This window comes from Chroicocephalus ridibundus, chromosome 2 (genome assembly GCF_963924245.1).
Source record: "Chroicocephalus ridibundus chromosome 2, bChrRid1.1, whole genome shotgun sequence".
Taxonomy (NCBI): Eukaryota; Metazoa; Chordata; class Aves; order Charadriiformes; family Laridae; genus Chroicocephalus; species Chroicocephalus ridibundus.
The window spans coordinates 46,700,247-46,725,849 of record NC_086285.1 but is presented as its reverse complement, the minus strand read 5'-3'; the positions used below and the strand labels follow the sequence as shown (position 1 = coordinate 46,725,849).

The window sequence follows — 25,603 nt, the reverse complement described above, 5'->3', positions numbered from 1 at the left end:
GAATTACCTGCAGACACAAAATGAGTAGACTATGGAAGGATGCTTACAGATGGCTCACAAGGCTGCAGCTGATTTCTTACTCTCCTGTCTTTATTCAAAAAACAGTTACTGTAATTCATCAAGATCATTATGTGAAAAGGAATCAGAGGTGCGTTTATTTTTTTACATTATGTAAATCTGAATCCTAGAACAATAAGCAAATGGTGGCAAAGTGGCTGAAGTGTTTCACTGTGATTCCAGAGCTCGTGTCTCTGGCAAACCTACCCTGCAGGCTGTAGGATGGTCCTTGGCTGCAGCTGATCTCACAGGTCAGACAGGTGATGGGAGGAGGATCTCGGTGACATTGCTTTTACCAATTTTTCTGAGTATTTGCTAGCTCCACTGAGCAGTCTAGGTTTGGCAAGAACTCCAGCAAAACTACAAAACAAGCGGTGCCAGTATGCTTGAACTTGAATGGAAACGTAGCCCTGAGACTGGAGGGCTACTAATTTCTAAGGGCTGAGAAAAGCCCTCCTGAGAAGGCACTTGTTCCTCTTAGAAGTGGCAGTGATATACCATTCTTTCACTCGCAGCGTTACCTCTTGACAGAACCCTCTTTCTGTCTTTGCTTTGGAAGGGAACGGAGGAACATAGTTTAGGGACAGCCAGCAACATCCTGCTGTACCAGCTGCAGGCAAAGCCAGATCTGCGTTTCCGGAAAGAGGAGAGCGGCTGGTGGAGGGGGAGAGGAGGCAGACACCGCCGTGTTGCGGGAATTTTTGCAGGCGGATGGTTGGTCCCAGCACCACCTGCCCCCCTCCCACCGCGCCTCCCCCGCTGGAGCCTGTCCGGCAGCGGCAGTGCAGGAGCCGGGCTGACAGGGAGGGACTGCACCGCGGGTCCCCCCTTCCCGGGCCCTCCTCCCTCCCCCGGCGGCACCCCTCGCTCGGCACAGCCTCACCCCGCACCCTCCCCTCCCCTCCACATCTCTGGGTGCGGTAACGCTTCGGATGCGCCGACTCGCCCCACTCGAATCAGTTCCTCCGGATTTTTTACCTGCAAGTTGTTTATCTATTTGGAAATACGGGGGAGCGGAGGGCGAGCAACCACCCAGTGATTCTCCGCAAACCCGCTCCGGCACCAGAGGCGCTCGCCAACCGCCACCTTCCCCGCTCCGAGGGTGCCCCCTTTCCCTTTTCTCCTCAGCCCGGGACGGAGCCGGGCTGAGGGAGGTAGGTTGGGATGCAGGGGTGCGGCGGAAGGGCCGGCGGAGCGGAGGGCCGGAGGGAGCCGGGCTGAGGCGCGGTTTTCCCGCCCAACGGCCGCCCCGCTGAGGCGACCGTTGGTGAGGTGTGCGCGCGCCGCCGCGGCCGCTGTGGGGTGGGCGGCGGGGGCGTCTCCCCGCAGTGTTTTTTCGTTTTTTTGTGGGGGGAAAACTTGGTGCTTTCTCGCAAATCACAACCGTTGTGCGAAGCTTTCTCACCCGGGGCGGTGGTGGGCTGAGGGAAAGCGGTGAGGTTCGGCCGCTAATTTTGGGTCCATGTGCTTTAGTTTTTACTGAATTCCTCCTCCGGGGGGGAAGGCCTGTGAAGCCTGCTCACGGGTTTTCATTGCGGGTTTTAAAATGCTGTGGGTGTTGCCTTTTATCGTGGCTTTTTTTTCTTTTTTTTCCCCAGCACTTGAAAAACATTCACCTGCAGACCACTTCTAAAATAAATGCTAATGTGTTTGTATCTCTTCGGTTACAGCATGAAGAAAGGTCTTTATGGTGCTCGTCCATCCACCCCGTGAACAAACAGGTTAGTACCAAAAATAAGTGGGTTTGATGTTTCAGGTAACTTGGGAAAAGGAGTTTCAACACATAATATGCACTGACATTCGTACCGCTGTGTATTTAACCTAGTTAAACTCAAAATGCTGGTGGCATGAAGAAGTTTAGTCCATTTTCCGTTGCAGGCAGGTATTCTTTTTGCTTGAAGTAAGGTGTAGAAAATGATCCTTCCAGTATACTCCTTTGTGGCCCGGTGTACTTAATTGGGTGTGGAAAATACATATTTATGCTCTTTCTTGCTTCGGATTAATGTTGTTTTAATAACAGAATGCAACTGCTTTTAGATACTTCATTGAAATTTTCTTTTATTTGTTTTGTTTTGTCCGCAAGTGCACAATGTTAGCTAGAGTTACTTATATTACAACACTGTTCATGGAGTCAGTGAACTCCTGTCTGGTATCTCTACAGATTTCAGTGAATGGGGAAGTATGACAGTATTGCCTGGTATGTGTGTGACTTAGATAAGTGTACCTAAAAGTTAATATAGCCCTGTGCTTCTGATCCAGTTATGTGAAGTCTTGCACAATTCAGATAGCAAAGATGTCAGCTGTGTGACGACTTCAAGCGGTCATGGAGTATGAGATGTCCTTTTGACACAGAGGCTATTGCTTAAATCAGGATTTACAGGTTACTCTCTGATTAAATTGTCTGATTGAAATTGGTAAAGATTGTATGAGGAATGTTTTACGAGATGCTTCCTTACCTAATATGCTCCCTGTCAAAAATGATTTTGAAAAGATAAATCATCTCTGATGAAGACAAATCCCAATACCAGGGAAGCACATGAGAAATTCAACAAACCAAGATTTTAATTTCCCCTTTACGAATGGATGCCGCAGAAAATATTTCAGCAGTCATCATGGGTGTTGTTGAGTGTTAATAGTATAATAGTGGTTATTGTTTTGCTCTTTAGTAATCCTTTAGTTTTTCAGAGTCACTTGCCCTGAGTGTTTTTTTCTTTGATAATGGCGTATTTTTTTCCAGCGCTGAACATCAGTGCTTTGATTCAGGAGTGACTGGTATGTATTAGGTTGCAAGCAAATAGGTCTCTTTCAGTCACTTCACAATCATAGATAGCTCCGTGTACAGTTGAAAGCTAAAGAAAAAGATTTTATCTACCCTTAAAGACAAGTGGTTTATCCAGATGGTTATTTGTTAATGTATAGTTAAAATCTGCCGTCTCTTTTCAAAAATTAATTTGTATAAATGCTTCTAGTTAGTATGCCCTGACATCATCCACAGGTTACAGTGAGAATTCATCTATGTTAACACCTGTGAACATATTTTCCAGTAGTAAAAATAAGATTTCATTCTATCACTTTTGCATTGTGTACATGATGTTTGAATGCCTCAGCATGGTAAAGCAATGGACAGCAGTAAGTAAATTATCAACGTGGCTGGTTGATTAAGATTATAAAGCTATTACCAAGCCAAGAAAAGAAAATACTGGAAGAGTAGATTGGTAGTAAACAAGGAGACCATATGGATTTAGAAAAGGGGGTTGGGGTTAATGAGTGTTAAAAACCATGATGTTCTGGAAGTGAGATGTATCAGTCTGAAATTAAGAGTTCCCAAAAGCCAATCTGGGTTAGATTTCACAACAGAAATCAGAAGACAAGGAAAGCATTAGGACTGGACAAAGCTTGGAGTGAAGCTAGTCCCAGAACAAAACAAATAACTGGTTTCTCTTTTGAATGTGAAGATAGACATTGAATGCGAACATGGGTGACTATACAGGCTGAAGAACCCTTGGGGTTTAGCATATGGGAACTGTGTGAAGAAGCATTTGTTCTGCTTTCTGCCTCAGCCCTCTGGCTTTGGTTAGAGCTAAGATGACGACCATGTGTTTCAGGTACAACAGGGCTGACCCAGTGTGCTGTGGCCATGGACTGTAGACTGCCTTTTAGCTCCTGTCCTCAGCACAGATTGGCACTGGCAGTTGCTGAAACAGTAGGGCAGCCCTGAACACAGGTACTGGTATACTCCACCGTAAGTGTGGAAGAATTAGGAGCTGGAAGTCAGTATAGATAGATCAGTGCCAAAATAACTGGTTTCTGAAAATGAGAAAGGCAGGGAAAGGTCTCCTTTTTGTGTTCCTCTGACACTTCTACACTTGCCATCTCCCACCAGCCACCTCTTTCCTCCTCAACCCTTGTAGAGCATAAGAATTTTTGGTATGGGGATTGTCAGTACTTGAAGGTACTGAAAGGCCTTTTAGGGTGAAGAGATGTCTGGCCAGGGAGAAGCAAAAATAAAAAATAAACAACTTGCAAGAAACGTAAAACACATCTGAATTCTAGAAAACCTTTATAGAGGTCACCTTTGGGTTTGTCTAACATAATAACACTTTAAATTTACATAGATTTAGTAACTTCTTGTGGCAGGATCTGTGAGTTAAACTTGTGTCTCTGGCAGAAACACCCAACTGTACTCAGCAGCTGCGAGCATTGTGTATACATGGTTGTGGCTGTTTCTATGCTGTAGGCAAAAATGGGATAGTTGAGTGTGCGCTAGCCTCAGCCTGCCCATTGCTCTGATTTCCTAAGACAATGGGAGATAGTGAGCATGCATCTACATGTAGGCACTGTTGGAAATGAGCAGACTGTCACCTGAGGGTGAAATCTAGCTTTCATTAGCATGACAATATAGACACACCCCTTCTAGACAATAAAAAGTTAGTGGTAGCAAAACACCAGGCAGTTCTTGAGGAGATCACAGAATCTTCGTGTAGTGTAATCTAGTTGACGAAGTGAGATTTATGAGGAGTGTCAACTGGTTTAGGGCTTCAGGCCTTAAGATAGAATCACTGAATCCTTTCACATTCCTTAAGCGTTACCCTTTTTCTTGTTTCAGGATGCTCACCAGAACCCCAGGTGTTGTTGCCCAAGTGTTCCTTCTTCTAAGCATAGTTCTTGTTATTGCTATTGCAGTGATTCAGATAAATCAGCAACAGATCCTCTCCCCAGGGCTTAAGGTAAGTCTTAATATATGTAAGGAAGGAGAACAATGTTTTGAATTGATATTTAAGAATGTTCCTTTCTCAACTAATTTTTATGGGGTGATTCAAATGAGCTTATAGCCATAAAGAAATGTTTAATCACGTCTTCGTCATGGGAAGACTGAAGCTGAGAGAAAAAGAGAATTAGTCAAGATCACAGAGTCAGTGGTAAAGCAGGAAAAGCGTTCCTTGATTCCCTGTCTGTGATGCCTATCATACAATGTCTTCTCCAAGACTGAAAGGATAAACAAGGAGAATATGTCACTGCTTTTTTTATTTTTGCCAGAGACTGGAAGTAATTTTAACATAATTTTGAAGTGGGAAATACCTGGAGTTTAAATTCTGCCCCCAAGCACAGCTAGGAAGTTTATGCTGAAATCTTTGCAAACTGCTCCCATGTATCAAAAGCATTTGGGTTGCAAGTGTGCGCTTTATGATTTACCATGTGTTGGGACTTGCTGGATATTAACAGAAGCAAAGTAGCTTCATGAGGAGGGGCAGAGCAAACTGGAAAAGACAAACTGAAATACTCTGGATTCAGGCTTTGCCTTGTGCTGCTAGAGTATGTGCGCACATTCTTCAATGAGAGATGTACGCAACTGAGGACAAAACTGTAGAAATTAGCCTTCTAGGGAAGCTGTGCAGTCTGGCATTTTGAGTTCCCTATTTTTTCCCACAATAGCTACAAACGTATAAACCTTGTCAGATCCTTCTTTGAAGTCCTTTCTACCTTTCCCTCTGCGTAGGTATTTAACTGGATAGTTCACATAGCGATAGGCTAATACCTCGTTACGCTTCATGGGATTATAAACACCTTTGTTTTTTTCTGAATCATTTGGTGGTGTATGATTCAGACAATGTGATAAAACTGTATTTTGATATCAATTTAATGTGTTTATGTGGTGTGATAGGGTGTGTGTGCTGGGATCTTGCATGGGGGGACAGTGCCTCTCTGCTTGCAGCAGCCTTAGATCCAGCTGATTTTCATGCAAGGCAAGACTGGACTGACATGCAGGCTGAGGCCACTATCTAAAAGACAACCTACACATCACTTGTGTTTGTCATTAATTCCGTTTCATGTTCAGAATGATAAAATTGTCTACCTTACTCTTTGAGCAAACACTGGACCCACCTTGACCATCTGGAGCTGGTTTACGTGGGGAGGTCTGCTTCCTGAATCACAATGGGTTCATGGCTGGTTCTGGAGGAAGACTGGCATCTCCTCTGGTTGGTGCTTTGGCTTTGAATTTTTTGGGGGGCTGTAAGCCTGCCAATTCAGAAAATCGCAGTTGATATGGAGGACCGTATGTTTGATTCCCAAGTAGTCCTCTGTGAATGACAACTACTCGCAAGAAGTAATTCTTCAGGAGCAGAGGGAGGACCTTGGTCTGCCAGTGTAAAACCCTCAAGTACTTAGTTGGTATTATGGAGCCTGGAAATGACAGTGTCCTGAAGTTAGCATTTGATTAAAATTAAATACAGCAATAACATTACAAAAACAGACTTACTCTTTGTAAATGGCCTTGTTCTTCTTCCGGCTCTTCTTCATGAAACCAAGACAGGTACTGAAGGATAACTAGAGTTTGTGTTGTCTGTGGCATAATAACTCTTTCCCAGGATGCATGTTGAGAGTGTCCAGGTTCATTCCTTTGTGGCACAAGAGATAATTTATCTGCTACGCCATTGATGTTTTAAAGTGTTGGAGGTAGACTGGCAACAGTAAACCCAAAATTAACCATTTTCCGTTAAGTAACTTTTTTCTCCTCCTTCCCTCCCTCCTTTCCTCCCTCTCTCCTTTCCCAGTGGGAAAGTTGGAGTAGAGAGGAGAGGACGGAGAAAAAGTTATTCTTTTCTTTAATAGCCCAGGATAAGGGTTTGCCTGTGCTGTGCAGTCCCACGCAGTGCATTTCAAAGCAGGAAGGCACTGCTCATCCTTAAAGGGCAGCCAAAGTTGATCTGACTTGCAACTTGGACAGAAATGTAATGTCACCAGAGAATTTTAATTCAACCAGTTTGTCTTAGGCAGCAGGCTGAGACAAGGCATGTAGAATTCTCTGACCCTCTTAAAATGCCACATCCTCTATTATTTCTGATTTTTTTAATGAAAGATTAATCTTAGTCCTAACATCTAGCATACTTCTCACTGATCACCACTTTATGAGACTGCATAGGCCAGTTCACACAGGGTGAACTCTCACAAGTTCTGAGGACCTTCAAGAGTCATCCTGAAATGGGCCCAAGTGTCCTTTTCAAAAATGGGCATCTATTTTAAAGGAAACAAGAAGCTGTATAGGAACAATAGGACGAGGAACAAAATAAAATTACCAGTCACACATTGGTTTGGAAAAGTGTACCGCTACTCTTTGAGATGGAAATCTGTTACTTTCAGGAAGGAGACTGGGAAATGCAGGGGAGGATGGATGCAGGTCAAAAAGCCCTACAGTTAGATGAGGTAAAAATACTTCCATTATCTTCCACCTCTACTTGGGCATGATAGTTAGCTCTAAAAGTAGCTAAGTTAAAAGCTTACAGTTGGCACTTCAAGCTGACCGAGACTAGATTTAATTAATAGCCCTTGAGCAGATTGACCGTTGCTGTGTTGTGTGTCTCCAGAGTGCTCATCTCTCTTTCAAGGGGGGAGAACTCACTCAAAGTATCTTTGCTGAAGTAGTTACTTGAATGAACCTGATGGTGTGGTGGTTTAGTATTATCTGTGGAGCCTTTCATCTTTTAGTTGATCACGGTAAATATCATCTTGATAAATATAAATGAAATTTTCATTATCTAGGAAACAAACTAGAACTGGTATTGCTGGTAGTGCTTCGGGGGCCAGGAGTTTGTAGGATTACAGTGGAAGCTGGGAATTAATGAGGTGTGGAAGCTGAATGGTTTGCCACATGAAGCAGTGATCTTTCTTGGTCAGCCTTGAGGCTCCCCAGGGAAGCAGTGGGATGAAATTTATCGGCCTGCTGCAGGGCCTCTTACTGCTTTGCTCTTATTTTTCAGTGTTGTCAGGCTCCTGGGTATCTTTTTTTTTTTTAAAAAAAAAAAAAAAGTTGACAGAAATTAACCCTAGACTGTGTGATTTCTACCAATTAGATGACTTTGGAAGAGGGGGGCAGCTGCACATACTTTCAGGGATCATAAAAAGGATAAGCAAAATAGCAGTTTTCTTCCCTTCATGCAGTTTTCCTTCCCAGTTGCTACAGTTTTCTACCATAAAAGACAGGAAAGGGGGCAAGACTGGTCTGGTGAGCAGTGGGATGGGATAGAGAAACTGGTCCAAGTGGCCTGGGGCAAGTGACTTAAATATTTTTCATTTATTTCATAAATAAACATGGCGTAATATTGATTTCTTTTTCCCTCTTTGTTGTCTCACACTCTGGCACAGCCTGTTTTCAGTGGCAAACTCTCAGGTGGACTGCCTAAACCACTCAAAGGGAGAAGTTTATGGGGCAATTAGAAAAGAACCAGGCTCGTTACATCATTCCCACTGTGGACTATTATGTACTTTACCTCTTTGCTTGTAGCTTTATGGATCCCTTGTGCATCCTTGAATCTAAAGCCTGTGCTTAGGTATCAAACCATTCAGTGTCCAGGCAGTGTAGCTGGGATAATGGGAACTGAACTTGCTGCAAAATCAGATCCTAACACGGTGTTATCTATGTGTTAGTGTGGATTTTGAATGTGATGTTGAAATGAGATGAGCATTCTCCATCCCCACTGAATTCATTATTGAAGATATGTAGTATGTTCTTTGTTTTGCAGCCAGATTCATTCTGTGCTTGGCTGCTGGATTCGTGCCTAAGTGCCTAACGCTAGAATTAATTTCTTGTAAATATACTGTGCGTACATTTTCTAAAGCGTTTGATGGTGCAAAGAGGTACAGATGCATATGGGCCTTTAACTGTCGCTGTTTGTATCTTGTGTATTATTTTTTTCTCCCCAGTATGGAATAGTTTTTGATGCTGGATCCTCTCGGACTACAGTCTATGTCTACGAATGGCCAGCAGAAAAAGAAAATGACACAGGAGTAGTAAGCCAAACTTTCAAGTGCAATGTCAAAGGTAAGCTCAAATGGAAGTTCCTTATTTCTTTCTAGCCTCTGAGAAGAGGTTATCCTGAAGCCTATACAGTTTTTTTTTCCACTGCGTTCCCTTTTCAGTGCTAGGGAGCAAAAATTGTTAAGACTATGTCTATATCTGTCAGCATCAGTCCTTCTCCTGCTGATACAGCAGAGTGCTCTAATCTGCAACGCAGAGAGGAAATTGTAGCTAAATTTGATTTACTCCTTTACAGTGCATGATTGGTGCAGACAGAGTTTGATCTACAGAGAATCAGACTGTATGGCTTAGTCCTTGTGCCCTGAAATAATTTCTTTTAAAAGGAAAGTATAAAATATATTTTAAAATAGCTTGGAATAAAACATTTTTCAGAAGAATGGGGATCTAGCCCTTGTTAGATGTTAGCCATTAATTTTGATGGAGGCAAAAATGGGTGTCAGCTATGCTACAGGAGTTGGACAAATTAGTTTTTGTTTTCCAGAAGTCTTAGTGGTGTTTGAAAAAAATAATCTCTGCTGTTTGAGTTAGTTAGGTTTCCTAGAGAAACAAGACTTATGCAGTTCATCTGGAATTGTTCTGTAATTACTTGGAAAGAGGCAACTGAGGGGAAATAATGAAAGGCATGCAGAAGGTGAACAGAAAGAGCTTCTCCATACTACACAACTAGGAAGTATCTAATAAAGTTATCAAGTAAAATATCTAAATTGCAGAACTGTTTCTGACAGGATGTCGTAGTTGTATCAAATATGCAGGCCTGGCCTTTGGCTCAGGAAGACCTGTAGTTGTGCACTGCTAGAAGGTGTCCCACAAGTATCACTGGCTACCTGCCTTGTCTTTTGTCTGAGGTTTTGCATTGATTCCTCTTGGAGGATGCTACTAGACTAGACTGACTTTTGCTCACACTCCAGTATGGTTAAGTATATTTTCTAGTAGCTTGTTGTGGATTACTTCATAACAGCTTTTGAATCTTTTAGCCAACTTCAGTGACATTTGACTAAGCTTTCAAAGATACCAAAATTCCACACATTTTATGAAGACAGGTGGCCAGGCAGGGGAGAGAAATCCACATTATTAAACAGTAGCTAATCCGTAAGGGATTTCTGCAGGAAGCCAAACTTCGTAAATTCTGCTACTTGGAGTTGAATGAGCTTTAGATTGTCCTCTAAGATACTGACTTCTTCAGTATTGCTTTGTTTAGTGTAGCAGTTTGGGTTTGCAATTTAGGTAAGAGGAGGAGGTGGGGCAACTCAGGAAGTCTCAGTGTAGATTTTGTTGATCTCTGATAATAATTGTGGAGTTCAAGGATAATTTTTCCCTTTCCTTCTCTCTCAGTCATGATCGTGCAAAATCCTGCATTCCTCTTTGTGTCTGGAGATGTAGCCATAGAGGTTCATGAGTATCTAGGAGATAAGTAGAAGGCAATGGTTTCTTAACAGCACCAACATTTCTGTCTTCAGTGTTAAATATATGTATGGACATTCTTAGCAATTTTAGAACAAGGAAAGGAAAGCAAGCGTAACGTGCACAGAAGTAGTGCACTGTCATGTGCCTGATGGTATGTCCTTAAGACTGCAGGAGTGGTGGCTAACCTGTTGAAGTGTGGGGGGGGTGCACTCTGCTAGCTCATGTCTTGACTCATTAGGAATGTTGCCTTTAGGATTCTGGTGTGAGAAAAATGCACAGAGAAACCATGTTATTATTCTCCTCAAAAAAATGACTGAGTACTACTTTGTGAATTTGTTTTAATGGTTTTAGATTTTGTTTTACCCGCGGGGAATACAAAAAATTGAAAAACTGAGTCCAAATTGCCCTGAATTGTTCAGGTCCAGACGGGCCTTAACAATGGTCAACCAAAGTACTCCTCATCCTCCACTGTACAAAATCACCAGGGTTCCCTGCTCCGGTCTTGGGTGACTCTGCACTGGAGGAAACAGGGCTCATGGGAGAGGTCCCCAACTAAGCTGTGGGGGACAGTGGTGAGCACATCTGTCAGTGTTTCTTTACTGACCCTCTAACCATAGCCTCAAGCACTTAAATTGGGGGATGGTTCTGGGCATACTGAGAGGCAGACTTTGACACACCTACTGAAACTGAAAGTCAAATGATGAACTACTTTGTAGGTTCCATGGTGGTTTTAATATTTAATTTCTGCCTTTATTAGGTATCTCTGCCCCTGTGTGTAGGAGCCAGCCCCAAATCAAAACCCTTTCTATACAGTGCAACTAATCTGTCCTGGTCAGGCTCTAAGCATCGGCAAAGCAGACAGTTGTCCAGAACAAAATGGTCACTGCCTTGTGACGTGCTCTGTCTGAACTCTGTGAGATGGAGGTTGCTGCCACCAAGGGAGTGTGAGGCAACAGCAGCTGCTGAGGATGTAAACCAGCAGCTGCTGCTCTGTTTTCCTCTGGTAACAGCTTTTCTTCCAGCTTCAGACCTGCCTGTGCTAGACTTACTTTTAGAAAGTCTTACTCCAAACCAGGGCTGTGAACATCTAATGATGACATGGTCATGTGTATGTTTAAGTTCAAGTTCATACAGTGGAAAAGGAAGTGGTGGAGTGTGGAGTCACTCTTTTTTTTACATATTTTTTTCTTCTGTTTTTATCAATGCAGTGTGTCTGAACATAAATGGTTTCTCATTTTAACTCTGTAAGAGCTACCTTTGGCTTATCTTGGGATCAGGTTGTGAGAGAGATAGCTGTTACAGGAGAGCTAGATGGAGTTCTGGCAGAGTTGTTCTCTGTGGGGCAATGGCTTCATGAGAATGCCTGGATTTCTCCCTGTGCAACTTCCTCACCTGGGGAATTTTAGCAAGGAATGTTTTTATTCACACCCAAGTTGAGCCTGAACAAGTTGAGGTTCTGCTGGTCCTTAAAGTGTTGAGCAAGGGAGGAAAGACTTTGATGTTAATTGTTCAAATGGTTATGCCTTATGCAGTATGATGTAACTCATTCCTGTTTTTTGAAGACTTTGGAAATTTGGAAAGCTGCTAAATACTTAGTAGCTCATGCACCAGCCTAGACTTGTGCCTCTATGACTTCAAGAGCCATTTGTGTGCATCTTGAAATTTCACCAGCAATTCTCTGCAGAAGCTTCTTTATTTTCTTTTCAGTTGAGAGCAGTGAGCTGTAGAGGTGCCATGGTGTCCACAACAGTTGTGGCAAACCAAATTAGGAAATCTTTGTCTTAGGTTGTGGAAGAAGGGATTTTCTGTACTTTAGAAGATCAGAGAAATTTTATATCTGTTGGACATGCTATTTCTATGGCATCTGCCGTGAGTTAAGCTATTTTCCTCATTAATATAGCACTGCTGTCATTGTGCTGTTATATGGTTATACTGTATGTCTTGCTCTAGGTGTGGTACTATAGGTGTATATGTATACACACAAATATAAGTGAACAGTCTGCAAATATCTTCTCTGTCTCACACAGCTGAGACAGTCACTACATTGTTTATTTTTTATGCACTCAGTTTTCAACCATCCTATCCTTATTTGCAATTACAGGAGGGAAGGGGGAAATCTCTTAACACCTGTTTGCTAATTTGGCTAATTCATAGTTGGCAAAGCAGAATGAAATCAATATACTTATTCTCTTTTAGGCCCTGGTATATCCAGCTATGAGAGTAACCCTGGAGCTCTTGCCAAACCCTTTGATGACTGTCTGAATAAAGTCAAGGAGAGAATACCAGTTCATCTGCATAAAACCACTTCCATTTATCTGGGGGCTACAGCTGGTATGAGACTACTGAGGTATGGCAGAAACTTGAACTCCTCTGCATGCATACTAGCATAGCAGTCTGTGAAAACAGAATGTGAAAAATGTACTGGACGCATATTTATCCATTGGAAATTGTCCACCTCAAAAGGAAATGGAGCCCAGCCAATTTAATTCAATTAACTTTTTTCATAGGGAAAGCGGGGCTGTATAAAAATCCTCTGTTATGCCATATTGAAAAGAAATGCTTGCTTTATTCTGGAGAAGGCAAGAGTTTAATTTTCTCTTCCATATCTATATTAAAATTCAGTGTTATGTAAAAAGATAATGTTTGTCTGTGTCCATGGGCTGCACAGGCAGACTAAAGCTAGACTCTGCAGAGTTTCCTGAATGTGAATGTGGTGCAATGTGGCTTTTGGGGTCTGTCTGTGGCTTTAGCCCTGGCACAAATTGGCTTTTTATGTTTGTTCTGTGGCTAAACAGAGTAGGAAGAGAGGCTCCAGGACTGTGTTAACCAGCAGCTGTCATATAAGCACTCAGTTGACTAAAAAGAAAAGTATATATAAGAAACAAAACACCCGTGAACTTCTGTGATAAAAGAGTGAAGTTTGTACATAGTGGGGGAGTTGCTTGCTGAAACGATGGCTGAGTACTTGACCATTCCTTATCATAAGCTTCCCTTTAGGGAAACAATGTCTAGTTTTTATTAGGTGCTTGTAGGAATTTTCTTGAATTGCTAGTCAGTGAACAATAAACATGAAATTGCCTTTCCAGATGCTCAGTGTCTCATGTTTTGTGAATTGCTTAGGTTGCAAAATGAAACAGCAGCTATTGAAGTCCTTGCAAGCATTCAAAACTACTTCAGAGCACAACCTTTTGAATTTAGGGGTGCGCAAATCATAACTGGGCCAGAGGAAGGGGTGTATGGATGGATAACAGCCAACTATTTAATGGGCAATTTCTTAGAGGTGTGTGGAAAAAACTGCATGCTTTTCTTTTCACTTTTTCTTTCTTATAAATAAGAAGTTTGAGAGGACATGCCTATTAAAACATCATACTATAACTTCCATTTTGCACTGAAATATATAACAGGGTCTTTTGGTGTCAGTAATAGAACAAAGCAAACATAAATCAAAGAATGTGATGTTACAGGAATGTGATATGGCAAAGGTAAAATTGTTGACTCCCAAAACAGGGCTCTTCCATAAATGACATTGGATGCCTTACCTAGAAACAGAAGTTGCATTGCTCTTAAATGCACCAGTATGTTACGTGTTGACCGGTGTTGATTGTCTTGACAGTGGTGCCAACTAAAGATATTTTCTCCTGCTTTTCTGTGGCTTCCTCAGATGATTGCTGTCCCTGCAGCTCTACTGCTGAAGGACCTGCACAGCTTAGGGGCCTCCAAATTGTTTGGCAGTGTTGGCTCACTTGTCTTAAGCAGTCCTTACACTGTCCTTGAACTCAGAATAGAGTGAGACAGGACCCTCATAGAAGAGAGGGAGTCAAATGTGTTGGAAGATCCCTTTTTATATATAGATATTCAGTATGATTTCATTCCCAGTAAAAGCTGTACCATGATCAGCAACTGCTCATCTGCATTTATGGCATCTGTGTGCTGCCCTTAGCATTAACTACACTTTTTTCAGATACTCCGCTAGGCTGAAAGAAGTTTCAGCCAAACCCCTGAGTATTGTTAGCTGTCCTGGTTGAACAGTTCCTGTTAGATCATAGCAATTAATAAGCAGGAATTAGTTGTTGGTGATCTGAGTGATAGCTCATGGTAAACATGATGTTGACTCTTGCAAAGTTAAGAAAAATGGTATTGGAATCCTATGTTCTGGAAGAGTTTTCCTCATTGTTTGCATTTCATGCAATGAAAATGATGTAATGAACTTCAGGGTGGTGTTGGTCTTCTACCATATGAATTTTAATAATCCAAATATCAAATTCCATATAGCAGATTCATAAGGACTACTGAAGGCACTGCAAGTTGCTGTGAAGCTGGTTTAGCATAGAGTTGTGTGAAGAACTACGTGTGGAATATCACTAGTAGGAGAGAGAAACTTTTCACCATTCTTGTGACAATGGGCTAAGAGTCAAATTCTGCTAGGGGCTGTAAATGGGAATCTTTCACTGTAGAATTTTGTTGTGAGTATATTTGCTAGCTCATTAAGTTTATTTTCTTGCGTATATGTTGATATCATCATGCTCAGTAAATAATACTACAGTACATATTGAGATATATAATCATACAAAATCCATATTCTGCACTGTTACTGGGTAGATCAGATAGAGAATTTGGCAGATGTTTTAGGTAATAGGGAAAAATGTCAGTGGAATGGATCAGATTTATTGCCACTGCAGTTTCAATGAAGGAAATGTGCAGATTAGGGATCCTGGGTTTTTTTACTTTGATGGAGCTTACATGTGACTTTTCTCTGTTTTTTTCACTTTCACTCTCTTTTTCTGTGGGATGTCATAATATTCTATTCCTTTAATAATTTTTCTTGCCTTGAAACAAACAAAGCTTTATACTGTTTCCATCCAGATTTGTTTAATGTCTCATGGGTACCTGAACTTCAATTCCCTGCCTTCTAGTACAGATATTGATCTGCTTTGATCATTGTGCTCTCCTCTGAGTTGAAAGCTGCGCTGCTTTCCTTTTTCCATCTTTCAAGATCATTTCACTCTGTGAAAGTACATCCCTCTTATGTAAAAAAAAATGTCTTCCTTAGAGCTAAGATTTTTTGGAAGGGTGCAGGACAAAGAGGGGGGACAATCTCAAAAAGCTAAGTAAAGAGTAGAAAAACTTGAAGCGAGAACAAGCAGATGATATTTCTATTTAGCCTTGTTTTTATTTTTACGTGTAGAGAAACCTTTGGAGGACATGGATCCATCCTTACAGAAAAGAGACTATGGGTGCACTGGATCTTGGAGGAGCTTCCACTCAAATTTCATTTATCCCAGAGGACTCTCAGGAGAACTTCAATAGCACCTTGCAAGTGAAGTTGTATGGTTACAGCTACAATGTCTACACTCACAGCTTCCAGTGCTACGGGAGAGATGAAGCTGAGAAAAGGCTTTTAGCGTTGCTGCTCCAGGTCTGTTTAAGACCCTTTGCTATGTCGCTTTTGCAGGTGTTCAGTAATTGTCTGAGCAGGTTCTTAGGCTTGTGTTTGGTTCCCTTTGGTGGAGTTTGTGCTTTGTTGTGGACAAATGCACTTCGGTTTCACACAAAGATCTTCATATTTGTTAAAAATTTGAGAGTTTTGTACCATTTGACAAAAAGGTCCAGTTAGTCTTGTGTTTTGGTGATCTTGCCGATGATGATTATTTCTGTTTTTTTTGAGAAAGGAGCTTCTATGATTACAATGACCAGCAATGTTGATCAGCCATGACAGAGAAAAGAACAAAAATACATACATATGTGATTTAAAAAGATTCCTGTAGTTAATGTCAAATTAGGTCTTTCTTGCTTTTGAGTAGCCTATATTATTTGGGGTTCTTGTTTTCCAGAAATCAAACACGAGTTCCAATGTGGATAATCCATGTTACCCTCAGAATTATAATACTACATTAACAATGAAATACTTCTCTGGAAGCCTTTGTACACAGTCTCTGAGACCAGCAAATTACTACCCAAACCAGCTTGTGAACTTCCATGGAACAGGAGACCCAGGTCTGTGCCGGGAGATGGTTTCTTTATTGTTTAACTTCACTGCTTGCAGAGGCAGAGAAGACTGCCCATTTAATGGAATCCATCAGGCAAAAGTTAAAGGGAATTTTGTGGTAGGTTTGCAAACACAGTGTGTGTTTTTGAACTTGCTTGCTTTAGATTTCTGTAGTTGAGAAAGTAACAAGCATGTCATCTACTCTTTTTCTATAGGCTTTCTCAGGATTCTACTATACAATTAATGCTTTGAATTTATCTGGGCACTTCTCTCTAGCTGACTTCAATTCAAGTATGTGGTTTTTCTGTTCCCAGAGCTGGGCACAGGTAAGTGGGTTGTTTGGGTTTGGTTTGGTTTTTTTTCCCTTTTGTTTCTGTAAAAGGGAGATATGAAAAGAATACGGACTGGACAAGTATTCAGAACTTTTCAGAAGGTGTGCATCAGCCTCAACATTTGTTCTCCCACAGTACTTCAATCCATGTAGTATTTCTAGCATGCTTAAAACTTGGACTACGTTTGGAAATTTCATTCCTCATGATTATAAGCTGAGTTTCTGGCCTGTATTGAAATGTGGCCAAGCAGTGCATGCATTTTCCTCTTTTTATCTTAGAGATTTGTACAGCTGAGGTGTCACAAAGATAGTAAGGGGTGTTGCAAATGAGTATATGTGGGTGCAAATTTATGCTTTTCAGAGGATTGGAGATTGTCTTCATGGAAGTTTTTAGAAGGCTGATAAAACAGTTTAAATTTTAACACAAAACTCTGCTAGAGTGACATTCATTAACAACACACTTCAATCACATGCATTATCAGCATTATCACTATATGTTCAAAGCAGTTAGCATTTATCAGTTGTATTGTACATTATCAGTGAGTTCACAGTTGCACAGAGCTGATGAGGTGGAATTAGCACGGTAGCCTGAAAAGTTTTTACTGGTGGAAGCACTGTTGCCTGAAAAATTTTTACTGGTGGAAGGCAAATTACTTTTTTTACTTTATTTATGTCCTTACAGAGCTCATCTGAGGGAAAGGTATAGTCTCATATTTTTTGCCATTACTTATACTAAGAAAAGCAAGTAAAGCATATTGTCCCTAACCGGCAATCCATGACCAAACAATTGTCACACAGCAGTTCTTGATTTTTCCAGCTTGCTTGATCTGTCTCTGTGTGTGTGGTGTGATACTCAGGTCCTGATCTTCTTGTAACCACTGGGACTCACAAGGGCACTTTTGGATCAGACTGGGAGATCAAAACACTTTGCTTGGGTCTGTGAATTCAGCTGATATTCATGATCCAAATGAGCACCCCAGGTCACAACTGACATCCAAAGAGCAGTCTTGTGGTATAACACATTCTGTGTAACTTGCAGGCATCTTTATTTAATGGAGGTTTAAGGCTGTATTTTTCTAGTCCTGTAATATTCCATATGCCCTGTTCTGATCTCAGCTCTGTTACTGTGAAGCTAGAATAAATTGACAGACCTATTTTAAATTTGCAGGAAGGTACCTCAGATCACCAAACTGGCTCCCTGTTTGCATTCACTTTGTTGCTAGCATTTCCTATTCAACTTACCATCATCATTTGACAGCTGACTGCCACGTGCAAGGCTGACTCTGTATGTGATCCTCCTGAAGAGATTTGTGGCTGTGGTTTACTACCACAGTTTTAACCACACTGTAAAGATGATGTGGAAAATTTAGGAACCATAGCATTCACAATCTTTTATGTGCAGTTTTGTGTTTATTTTCATTTTTAACCATGTAAGCTGTATCACTGTTGGAATTGTTCTTTTTCTAAATCTCCAAATCTAATTGTCCACAACTCTACTTGATGTTTCTGAAAAATGCTAATAAATTCTAATTAGAATCCAAAGTATTCTGTAGTTATAAAAAACAAAAGCATTTCGTTTTCATAATTGACATTTTTTTTAAACTTTTGCTTTCAGCTCCAGCTTATGCTGCCTAAATTTGAAGAATTATATGCTAGATCCTACTGTTTTTCAGCCAATTTCATTTATTACTTGCTTGTACATGGTTACAACTTTGATGCAGAAACTTGGCCACAGATACGTTTTCAAAAGGAGGTGAGCAATAATAACTTCCTCTTACTGTTATTTGAATCCGAAGAAGTTTAGAAGACCCCAAAGATGCAGCAGCCTGCAGAAATGTAATGATTGTAAACAGCCTTTTAAATGACTGTCAAATGTTTGGCGTAAGACAAAGCCATTTTTCAAGCCTCAGTAGCAATTTCAGCCTGGTTCCAGGGATTGCAGCATTACTTGGAGATGTTGCCTAGATTCTTTTAAAGAACTTTAAGAAAGGATAAAACAATTGTGTTTAAACCTTGACGGAGTTCGTTGAAGGTAGTGGCTTTCACTGCCTGAAACACCTCGCCAGTCAAGGTCAGTTTGAGCTAACCCTGCTGAGTTGGACAGGAGGACTCCTGCTTTTCTCTCTGCTGGCAGAGCCTTGGGGGAAGCAGCAGAGCTGGCTTGTAGGCGTGAGTGGTGATGAAGGAACCGGGGCAGTTTTCATCCTCAGCTGGCACATCCATCTGTGCCGTAATCTGTTTTTCTGGAATAAGAGTGTATATTGATGGTGTAGTGGCTTTCAGTTGGCAGAGGGAGGCATCTTACAATGTTTGTGTAATAATTGCATTTCTGTCTTTTCTGACCTCCATTTTTCTCCTAAAAAACTTGGAATGAACTTGTGTATATCTATTCTAAAGCTACTGCTAAGAAATCTCTGCTTCCAAATCAGAAGGCATGGCACTATCTAAGCTTTGGCTGTTATATCAGGAAGCATGGTCCCCACAGTGCTTTGAGACTCTATCCTTTCCTCTCTGCTACTGTACAGAGCCTTATTCTAAAACCTTGTCCCAGACTGTCTTTTAATCTCTGTACAGTTTGGAAATGCTTCAGCACTTCCATGCAAAACCAACAAAAGAACAGGTTGTAGATCTTCATGCAGTATTTTTAAATGCAGGGTATGCTGGCAAGCTGTGAATGAGAAACAATAAGCAATTTTTTTCTGAACAGTCATACTCTTATTACTGGTGTACTAAGGAATCAAGTAGGATTTTCTTGCCTTATTTTGTCCTCTGGTGGACAGCCATTAGCAGCTCTGGAGGAGTGTGCAGAATTTAGTCCTTCTACTGGGAAATCAGTGTAGAGCTTACTTTGGGATCTTAATCTGGATGTGGTGAGGGGTGAATTTGTCTTGATATTTACATATATTGTATTGTCCCCAACAGATAGGAGCAGCCAAATGCAGTAACATTTTTCTGTATTTAGCCAAGAATATTAAAAATACTGAGCAAAATGAACACCCAAAAGTTTATTTGAAATTAACACCTTTGTTACGTAGATCTTGCACTAAGGTAACTATGAAACTTCAAAAAGAAAGACTACATTCTCGTAATTAAATCTGCCCCTCAAAGAACTAAAAATAATAAGATCTAATGTAACTGACCAGGTAAGCTACCCCAGAGATAACAGCACAGTTGTCTCCAACAGTGGAAGGTGGGGTTTTTGGCTTATGCTAGAAGCATATTTTCTTTTAATTAGTGAACACAACCAGTGAAAAGAACCTTATACCAGTGCTAAGATCGGGGCGAAATCTAGAGCTAGATAATTTGTAGAAGTTCCTGTTGCTTTCTTTTTATCAGTTAAACAAAAGGTATTAGGATATACACAACTACAAAAAGGACTAAATATTTTAGGGCCTTATGGTCTTCTACAACCAGTGTCTGACTGCTTAAAACTGTTTGTTAAAGACATTAAATCATTTATTAAAGCTCATCCCTCAACTTCATCCAAGAATAACCAAAGAGGTTATTAACAAAGAGGTTCCTAAATTTAAGCAAACTACTTAAAGGGACAGTGATTCAGGCAAACTCTGTAGTAGCATAGTGGGATGACCTGTAATAAAGATGGAAGGCCAAATGAGTTTGGGAGAGCTGGTTGGTTGTAGAAGGCAGCAACTTCAGCTTTATTGTCCTGTGGTATACCCTAGAACTACCTGGAGTGATTTGAAAGTGGTGCAGACCCTTTGAAAAAAAAAAAAAGCAACCTCTGTTAGATTGTAAACCACATACATGTCTTGCAGGTGGCCCTCTGGGCTAGCCCTTGTTTAATGAGTTATACTGATTTATCTTGAAATGTTCCCCCTTATTTTTTCACTCTGTTTAACAACAGATTATTTTTTTAAGTTGTTTGATTTTTAGGAGGCAGTGATGTGTATTTATAAGTTTTATATAAATAGGCAAACCATTATTGGAGCCTGGGAATGTGAAAGGAGGACAAGGGACACTCTATGTTCTCTCTTTGATCCTGTGCTTATCAAGTGGCAGGACGATGATTTAATGAAAAAGGCAGGGGAAAATTGGTAAACTCTGCTCAAATTAGAAGTTGTGAAAGACAGCAAAACATGAGGACCATGGAGCAAATACAAACGTACCCACTTTGCTTTTATTTTACCTCTTCCTAAGTAATTTTCCACTTATGTTTATTTTTTAAATGGAAAAGCCTAGTGATGGTTCATTTGCAGGCACAAAATCAACCATGTAAAAAAAGGTGATAGAGTTCCTGCTTTGGGGACTTGACCCTGGCTTCCTCTTTGTACATGTCAGTGGGACTCTTTGTGGGGTTTTATATTTGCTTGAACTAAGTAACATCCTAGGATTTGGCTAAGGTGACAGTCTAATTCTTGGAATTAGCACAGTAGCGCTGCTGCTGATTATTATTATTTTTTTAAACTGCGTTTCTTGCACTCAAAATCCCATAACTGGCTGTCTGCATATACACCACACGTCCTTGTGGCCATCCATCTAATACCTGTGTCTCACTTCTCTAGCCCAGTGACCAATTTTATTAGCATCCTCTGGAACTACAAAAAAAATAAGAAAGGGTAATTTAAAATGGTTCTGTATCTTCTTTGTGTACTCACTAAAGTTTTCTTCTTGCTAACTTAAACGGCAGTTGCCAGCATCAGCAGTTGAGCTTTTGGAACCTCTTTTCTTTGACCGAAAAGTCCATGGGAATAGGACTGAGTCTTCTGTCTTTATTTCAGGTTGGAAACAGCAGTATAGCATGGTCACTCGGTTACATGCTAAGCCTCACAAACATGATTCCAGCAGAAGGCAAGCTGATCCAATTACCTCTGAAACCTTCTCTGTTTGCTGGGCTCCTCATCTTCCTCACAGCTACGGCATTGTTGTGTCTTCTCTTCCTTGTTTACTTGTGTATTGTATCACGTAATCAGAAGAACATCAATCATGTTGAACATGTATTTATTCCAGAATGAGTGAACTTTACTGAAGACAAAACAAAAGTTTTATAGTGCTACTAAGTTAAGTAGGACTCTATTTTTGAAAAATGGAGGGTGAAATAAAGATGGGCAAAAAGAACAGAAGCATAAATCCAGCAGAGACACAAAGCAATCTGTGATATGGTGAACTGGAGTGCTTTTGAAATATTTTGGCAGTTGTTTCTGTAAAACTACTTTGTCCAGTGTGCAGCAGAGAAAACGTGGTCAGATATGTCACTTTGCTTGGTAAGGGATTAATAGCCTTTTCATGCCAGGTACGTATTATTTTTTTGTTCACTAACTCTGTGCTAACTGGTGAATTCAAGTGGTGATGGATTTGATCATGGCGGCAGTTAAGATAAAATTAAAGAAGTCAGTAGGAATTGTGGGAGGCAGGAACACGGTAGCTGGTTTTGTGTGCAGTGCTGACACTAAGAGCCCCCAAATAATCTAATTTCTGAAACTGGAACAAGCAGTGGGTAATGACAGGAACTGAAGGGAACAGCTGGGATAGAATTGTTTTTATTGCTGTTCAAAATTGATTGATCCCCACCACATAAAGGTGTAATAAACTGCCAGCACCTCTGAGGACTTTCAAGCCTGTATTAAACCTGAGCTCTATCTTTGGGTACTATGGACGTTTCAGAAAGTCTTTGCTGTAGTACAAAAGATCTGCTTTGAAGGTGGAACAAAATGCTTTCACACTTTAGTAACTGAACCTAAATCTCAGTGTCTCGTAGTTACCTCCACAAGCCACTAGAGTTTTCAGTGTCCTTTTCTTAAACAGAAATACTTTTTGTAGGTTCTCCTACTGAAATGCTGACCTGCATTCCCCACATTTTGTTGATCTCAGACAGTTGCAGTCAGTACTGATTTGTCGTGTACATATTATTTCAGCCGTCTGAATAGAGTTTCAGACCTGGGATTGTCTGAAGCATTAACATGTTAGGCCCTTTATTTGGGGCCAAGTGGAATTGGAGCCAGTCTGCAGGCCGGCAGAACACCTTTTTTGTAGTGGGTTCGGGAACATACTGCTGGAGCTGCAGTCATGGCAGTAGTGCCTTGTTCAGTCTTTCCACCATCCTGGCCTCAGCGTTGCTTCAGCAGCACTGGGATCTACCAAGCGGATGCTTCTGTCAAACGTATTAACTCCAGAGCTTTCCTGAAGTGCTGCTGCAGAGAGCTGACTTCCTTGAAAGCCTGGGCATTCTTCAACAAACCTCTCATTCCCTTAAATCGTAAGACTACAATGTTACCCACTGCTTCGTGGTCAGTGCCCCTTTTACAGGCCTGTCTTTTGTATTGCTTTGGTTTTCTTCAGCTGCCTTCTGAAATAACCCTTGAAAAAGCCTCCTGCCGCATCATCTCCATCTCTTCCCTTTGGCCACTGTTTTGGTCAATTCCTCTTAATATTGCCTTAACATGATCTGCGAAGATACAAGGGGAATACCTCTGAATGGCCTTAGAGTTAGCAGAAAGAAGGAACCTGCAAGAGGGGAAAAGAGCATCTCAGCTTCACTCTCCTCCACTCCCTTCTACCACCTCCTTTCACCCAGATTTAGTACCTACAGGGAGCTCTGTATTTCCCCAGATGTCCTGCAAATAGCTGCTGACAATCACTTTAATACCTTCCTCCTGCTCCGTCTTCTCAGGATCGTTGCCCTCTGTGTGTAGTTTCCCTTGTTTGCATCTTTCCTCTCTGAAGGAGTGTTTACTTTTTTCATGCGGAGTTTTTCAGTGTGAGAAAGTAAAAACTAAAAGGAAGATTACCATATTTGACAAATATTGCTAATAAGCTAAAGCTGTGAGGCCACCTGAGTAGTGGTTTCCCCACAGGTGTCTTGCATATAAGAGATTTACTGGTTGATGCATACACCCAAAAGTCAAGTTAACATTGGACTATGAATTCCACTGGCACATAATGTGTTTTGTGTCCCAACTTCATGTATTCCCCGTATTGATTAGGTTGTGAGATAGAACAGTGGCCAGTATTTTTACTCATGAATAATATTTTTAATTTATGTCTTTTGTTTCTGTATCACCTTCTTACTTTCAGGTTTGGTTGTGGGGTTGGGTTTTTGTTTTCTTTTGGTTTTCACAGGCTGAGAGATGATTTGAAAGGAACTAAGCATGTTTCTAAATGCAAAAAAGGAAGAAAAAATTTAGTGATTTTCAAGAGGATCAGCAGTGAGGGCTTTGTCCCTTCTCTGTTGGTATACTACTGTGTCCTGTCAGTCTCACTGGAGTAGCAGTACTTAAAATAAGGCAGAAGGATTCACAAGATGATGAAGTGCTCTGCAGCACCGAAGTTACATCTGATAACACATAAAGTTTACTTAAGAATGCATGGACATTACAGAGTCTGGCATGAGATTTGTGTGATGGACCTGGAACTGCAGTTAAGGGTAAAAAAAAAAAAAAAAAAGGCAGTTGAATGAGAGCATTAAAATGTTTTCTTCAGTTGCCAAATTTTGTGGAAAATGGTATTCTGGAATATTTAGTTGCCTACAAAACCTTTGCTTTGCTTTGTGAATGGGAGGGCCATTGAGATGTTGTTTTGCACAAACGGAATGTGCTTGGAAGTCAGTCTCCTTAGAGTTGGCAGCTAAAGAACAAGTACATTTGTTCAAAAATCATTTGGACTTCCAGACATACTTGGATAGAGCCAGTATCTGATCAAATAATGCCTTCCTTCCGTGAATCACCTGTTTTCCCTTTTCAGTAGTTCCCTCTTCTCCCTATGTATATAATCTCCCTCCTGTATCACCAGGATACCCATCTACTCAGTCTTTTGTCTCCTGTCAGTTTCAGCTGTCAAAGCTGGAAGTATTGAACTTCCAGCCAGGCACCTGCTTCTTCCAAGCCCGCACCATGGCTGCAGTTCATTGTTACAGTAAAAAACCACAGCTCGGACAGGCAGCCAGCGTGGCTCCCCTTGTTTGGGAGCAGAGGTGATTGCTTGGGTAACCCGAGCTACATCCTCCCCCAGGTGTGAGGCAGAACCTGGTCCACGGGTGTAACATTGTCCTGTCACCTAGAACTGAACAGGCCTCTGGAAGAGCCAGTGAAGTCAACAGCATTTGGGAATGTGTACAAACTATAGGTTATTTATCTGTTTATACTTTTTACTGCCTGCTTATGAAGATTAATAAAATTAATTGGTGAAAAGCTAAGCCAAGTGATCTTATTTTTTATTTTTTTCCCAATACCACTATTTTCATCTTGGTAGACAAGGTGTTCTTATCAGAGGGATAGGAAATCTCTGAAATGCTTTTCTGGGGGATGAAAATTTGCATGCTCTGAAACTGATCCTGCAAGATTTTGGATCAGATAGTGCTCATTATCTCAAGAATCCATATTCTTAGCAAGGAAACCCTGGTGGTTAAAACCAAGCCTCTCCCCTGACTTTTTTTTCCAAATATATATACACAACACACAAACACCTGTAAACAATTTCTACATGTAAACACTGCTAACATTTCACCTGGGGACACCAGCCCTTTTCTAGCACTTCTTTCAGGTTTACCGCCATAATGTTCTGAAAGTTTATGTCCCAGAGAAGCGGCAATTCCCAGTTATCCCAGTCGATGGATACAGATTGGTTAGAAAAAGAACTGTCAGGCATTGGGAATAGCGACAGGATTGTGTAATATGAAAAACTTGTACTGTATGGCCTAATTCAGCATTGGTAAGATCAGTGAAGAGCACAGAAAAATAAACATGATTATGATAGTCAATCAGAGCCCAAACTGGGGAGTTTTTATTCCATTTTTAAATTCAGTTATTATTTCAAGAACAATGCATGTTTGCTTGGATGGCAATGGAGACTTTATTACAGAAAGTGCTCACCTATACTGAATTTATGAGTGTTTTTCTGTGTTGGAAGAGGAAGGTGGTATCCAGCTACTTGCTCAGCAGCATATGTGCAGGCCTAGAGTATGTTTTTAAAAGCGTATTCATGGGAGAAAATGTTTTTAATCTTTTAAGTCCTGAATTGTTTTCAGTGTTTGATATGAACGCACAGACCAAGTTTG

The 25,603-nt window shown here is 41.0% G+C and overlaps 1 protein-coding gene across 4 annotated transcripts; it reads left to right on the top strand.

Annotated features, from left to right (window-relative positions):
• The first annotated feature begins 641 nt into the window (after window positions 1-641).
• On the top strand, window positions 642-25,311 carry ENTPD3 (ectonucleoside triphosphate diphosphohydrolase 3). 4 transcript variants are annotated; one of them, XM_063325273.1, is made up of 11 exons: window positions 642-1,211; window positions 1,728-1,778; window positions 4,664-4,784; window positions 8,758-8,875; window positions 12,473-12,623; window positions 13,397-13,556; window positions 15,462-15,692; window positions 16,108-16,380; window positions 16,478-16,588; window positions 18,209-18,346; window positions 21,333-25,311. In XM_063325273.1, exons 3-11 carry the CDS (start codon window positions 4,665-4,667, stop codon window positions 21,564-21,566), a joined length of 1,536 nt encoding a protein of 511 aa, XP_063181343.1. In that variant the 5' UTR covers window positions 642-1,211; window positions 1,728-1,778; window position 4,664; the 3' UTR covers window positions 21,567-25,311. The 4 variants fall into 4 exon arrangements, with proteins under 4 accessions (XP_063181343.1, XP_063181345.1, XP_063181346.1 ...); XM_063325275.1 differs by lacking the exon at window positions 642-1,211 and adding an exon at window positions 1,235-1,329; XM_063325276.1 differs by lacking the exon at window positions 642-1,211 and adding an exon at window positions 1,304-1,324.
• The last annotated feature ends 292 nt before the right edge of the window (window positions 25,312-25,603 follow it).

Bases quoted from the DNA above. Each gene is read 5' to 3' on its own strand.
- ENTPD3 (XM_063325273.1), top strand. From the start codon at position 4,665: ATGCTCACCAGAACCCCAGGTGTTGTTGCCCAAGTGTTCCTTCTTCTA. The intron at 12,624-13,396 runs GTATGGCAGAAA...TGAATTGCTTAG, and splicing joins GCTGGTATGAGACTACTGAG to GTTGCAAAATGAAACAGCAG. The intron at 16,589-18,208 runs GTAAGTGGGTTG...TTTTGCTTTCAG, and splicing joins GTTCCCAGAGCTGGGCACAG to CTCCAGCTTATGCTGCCTAA.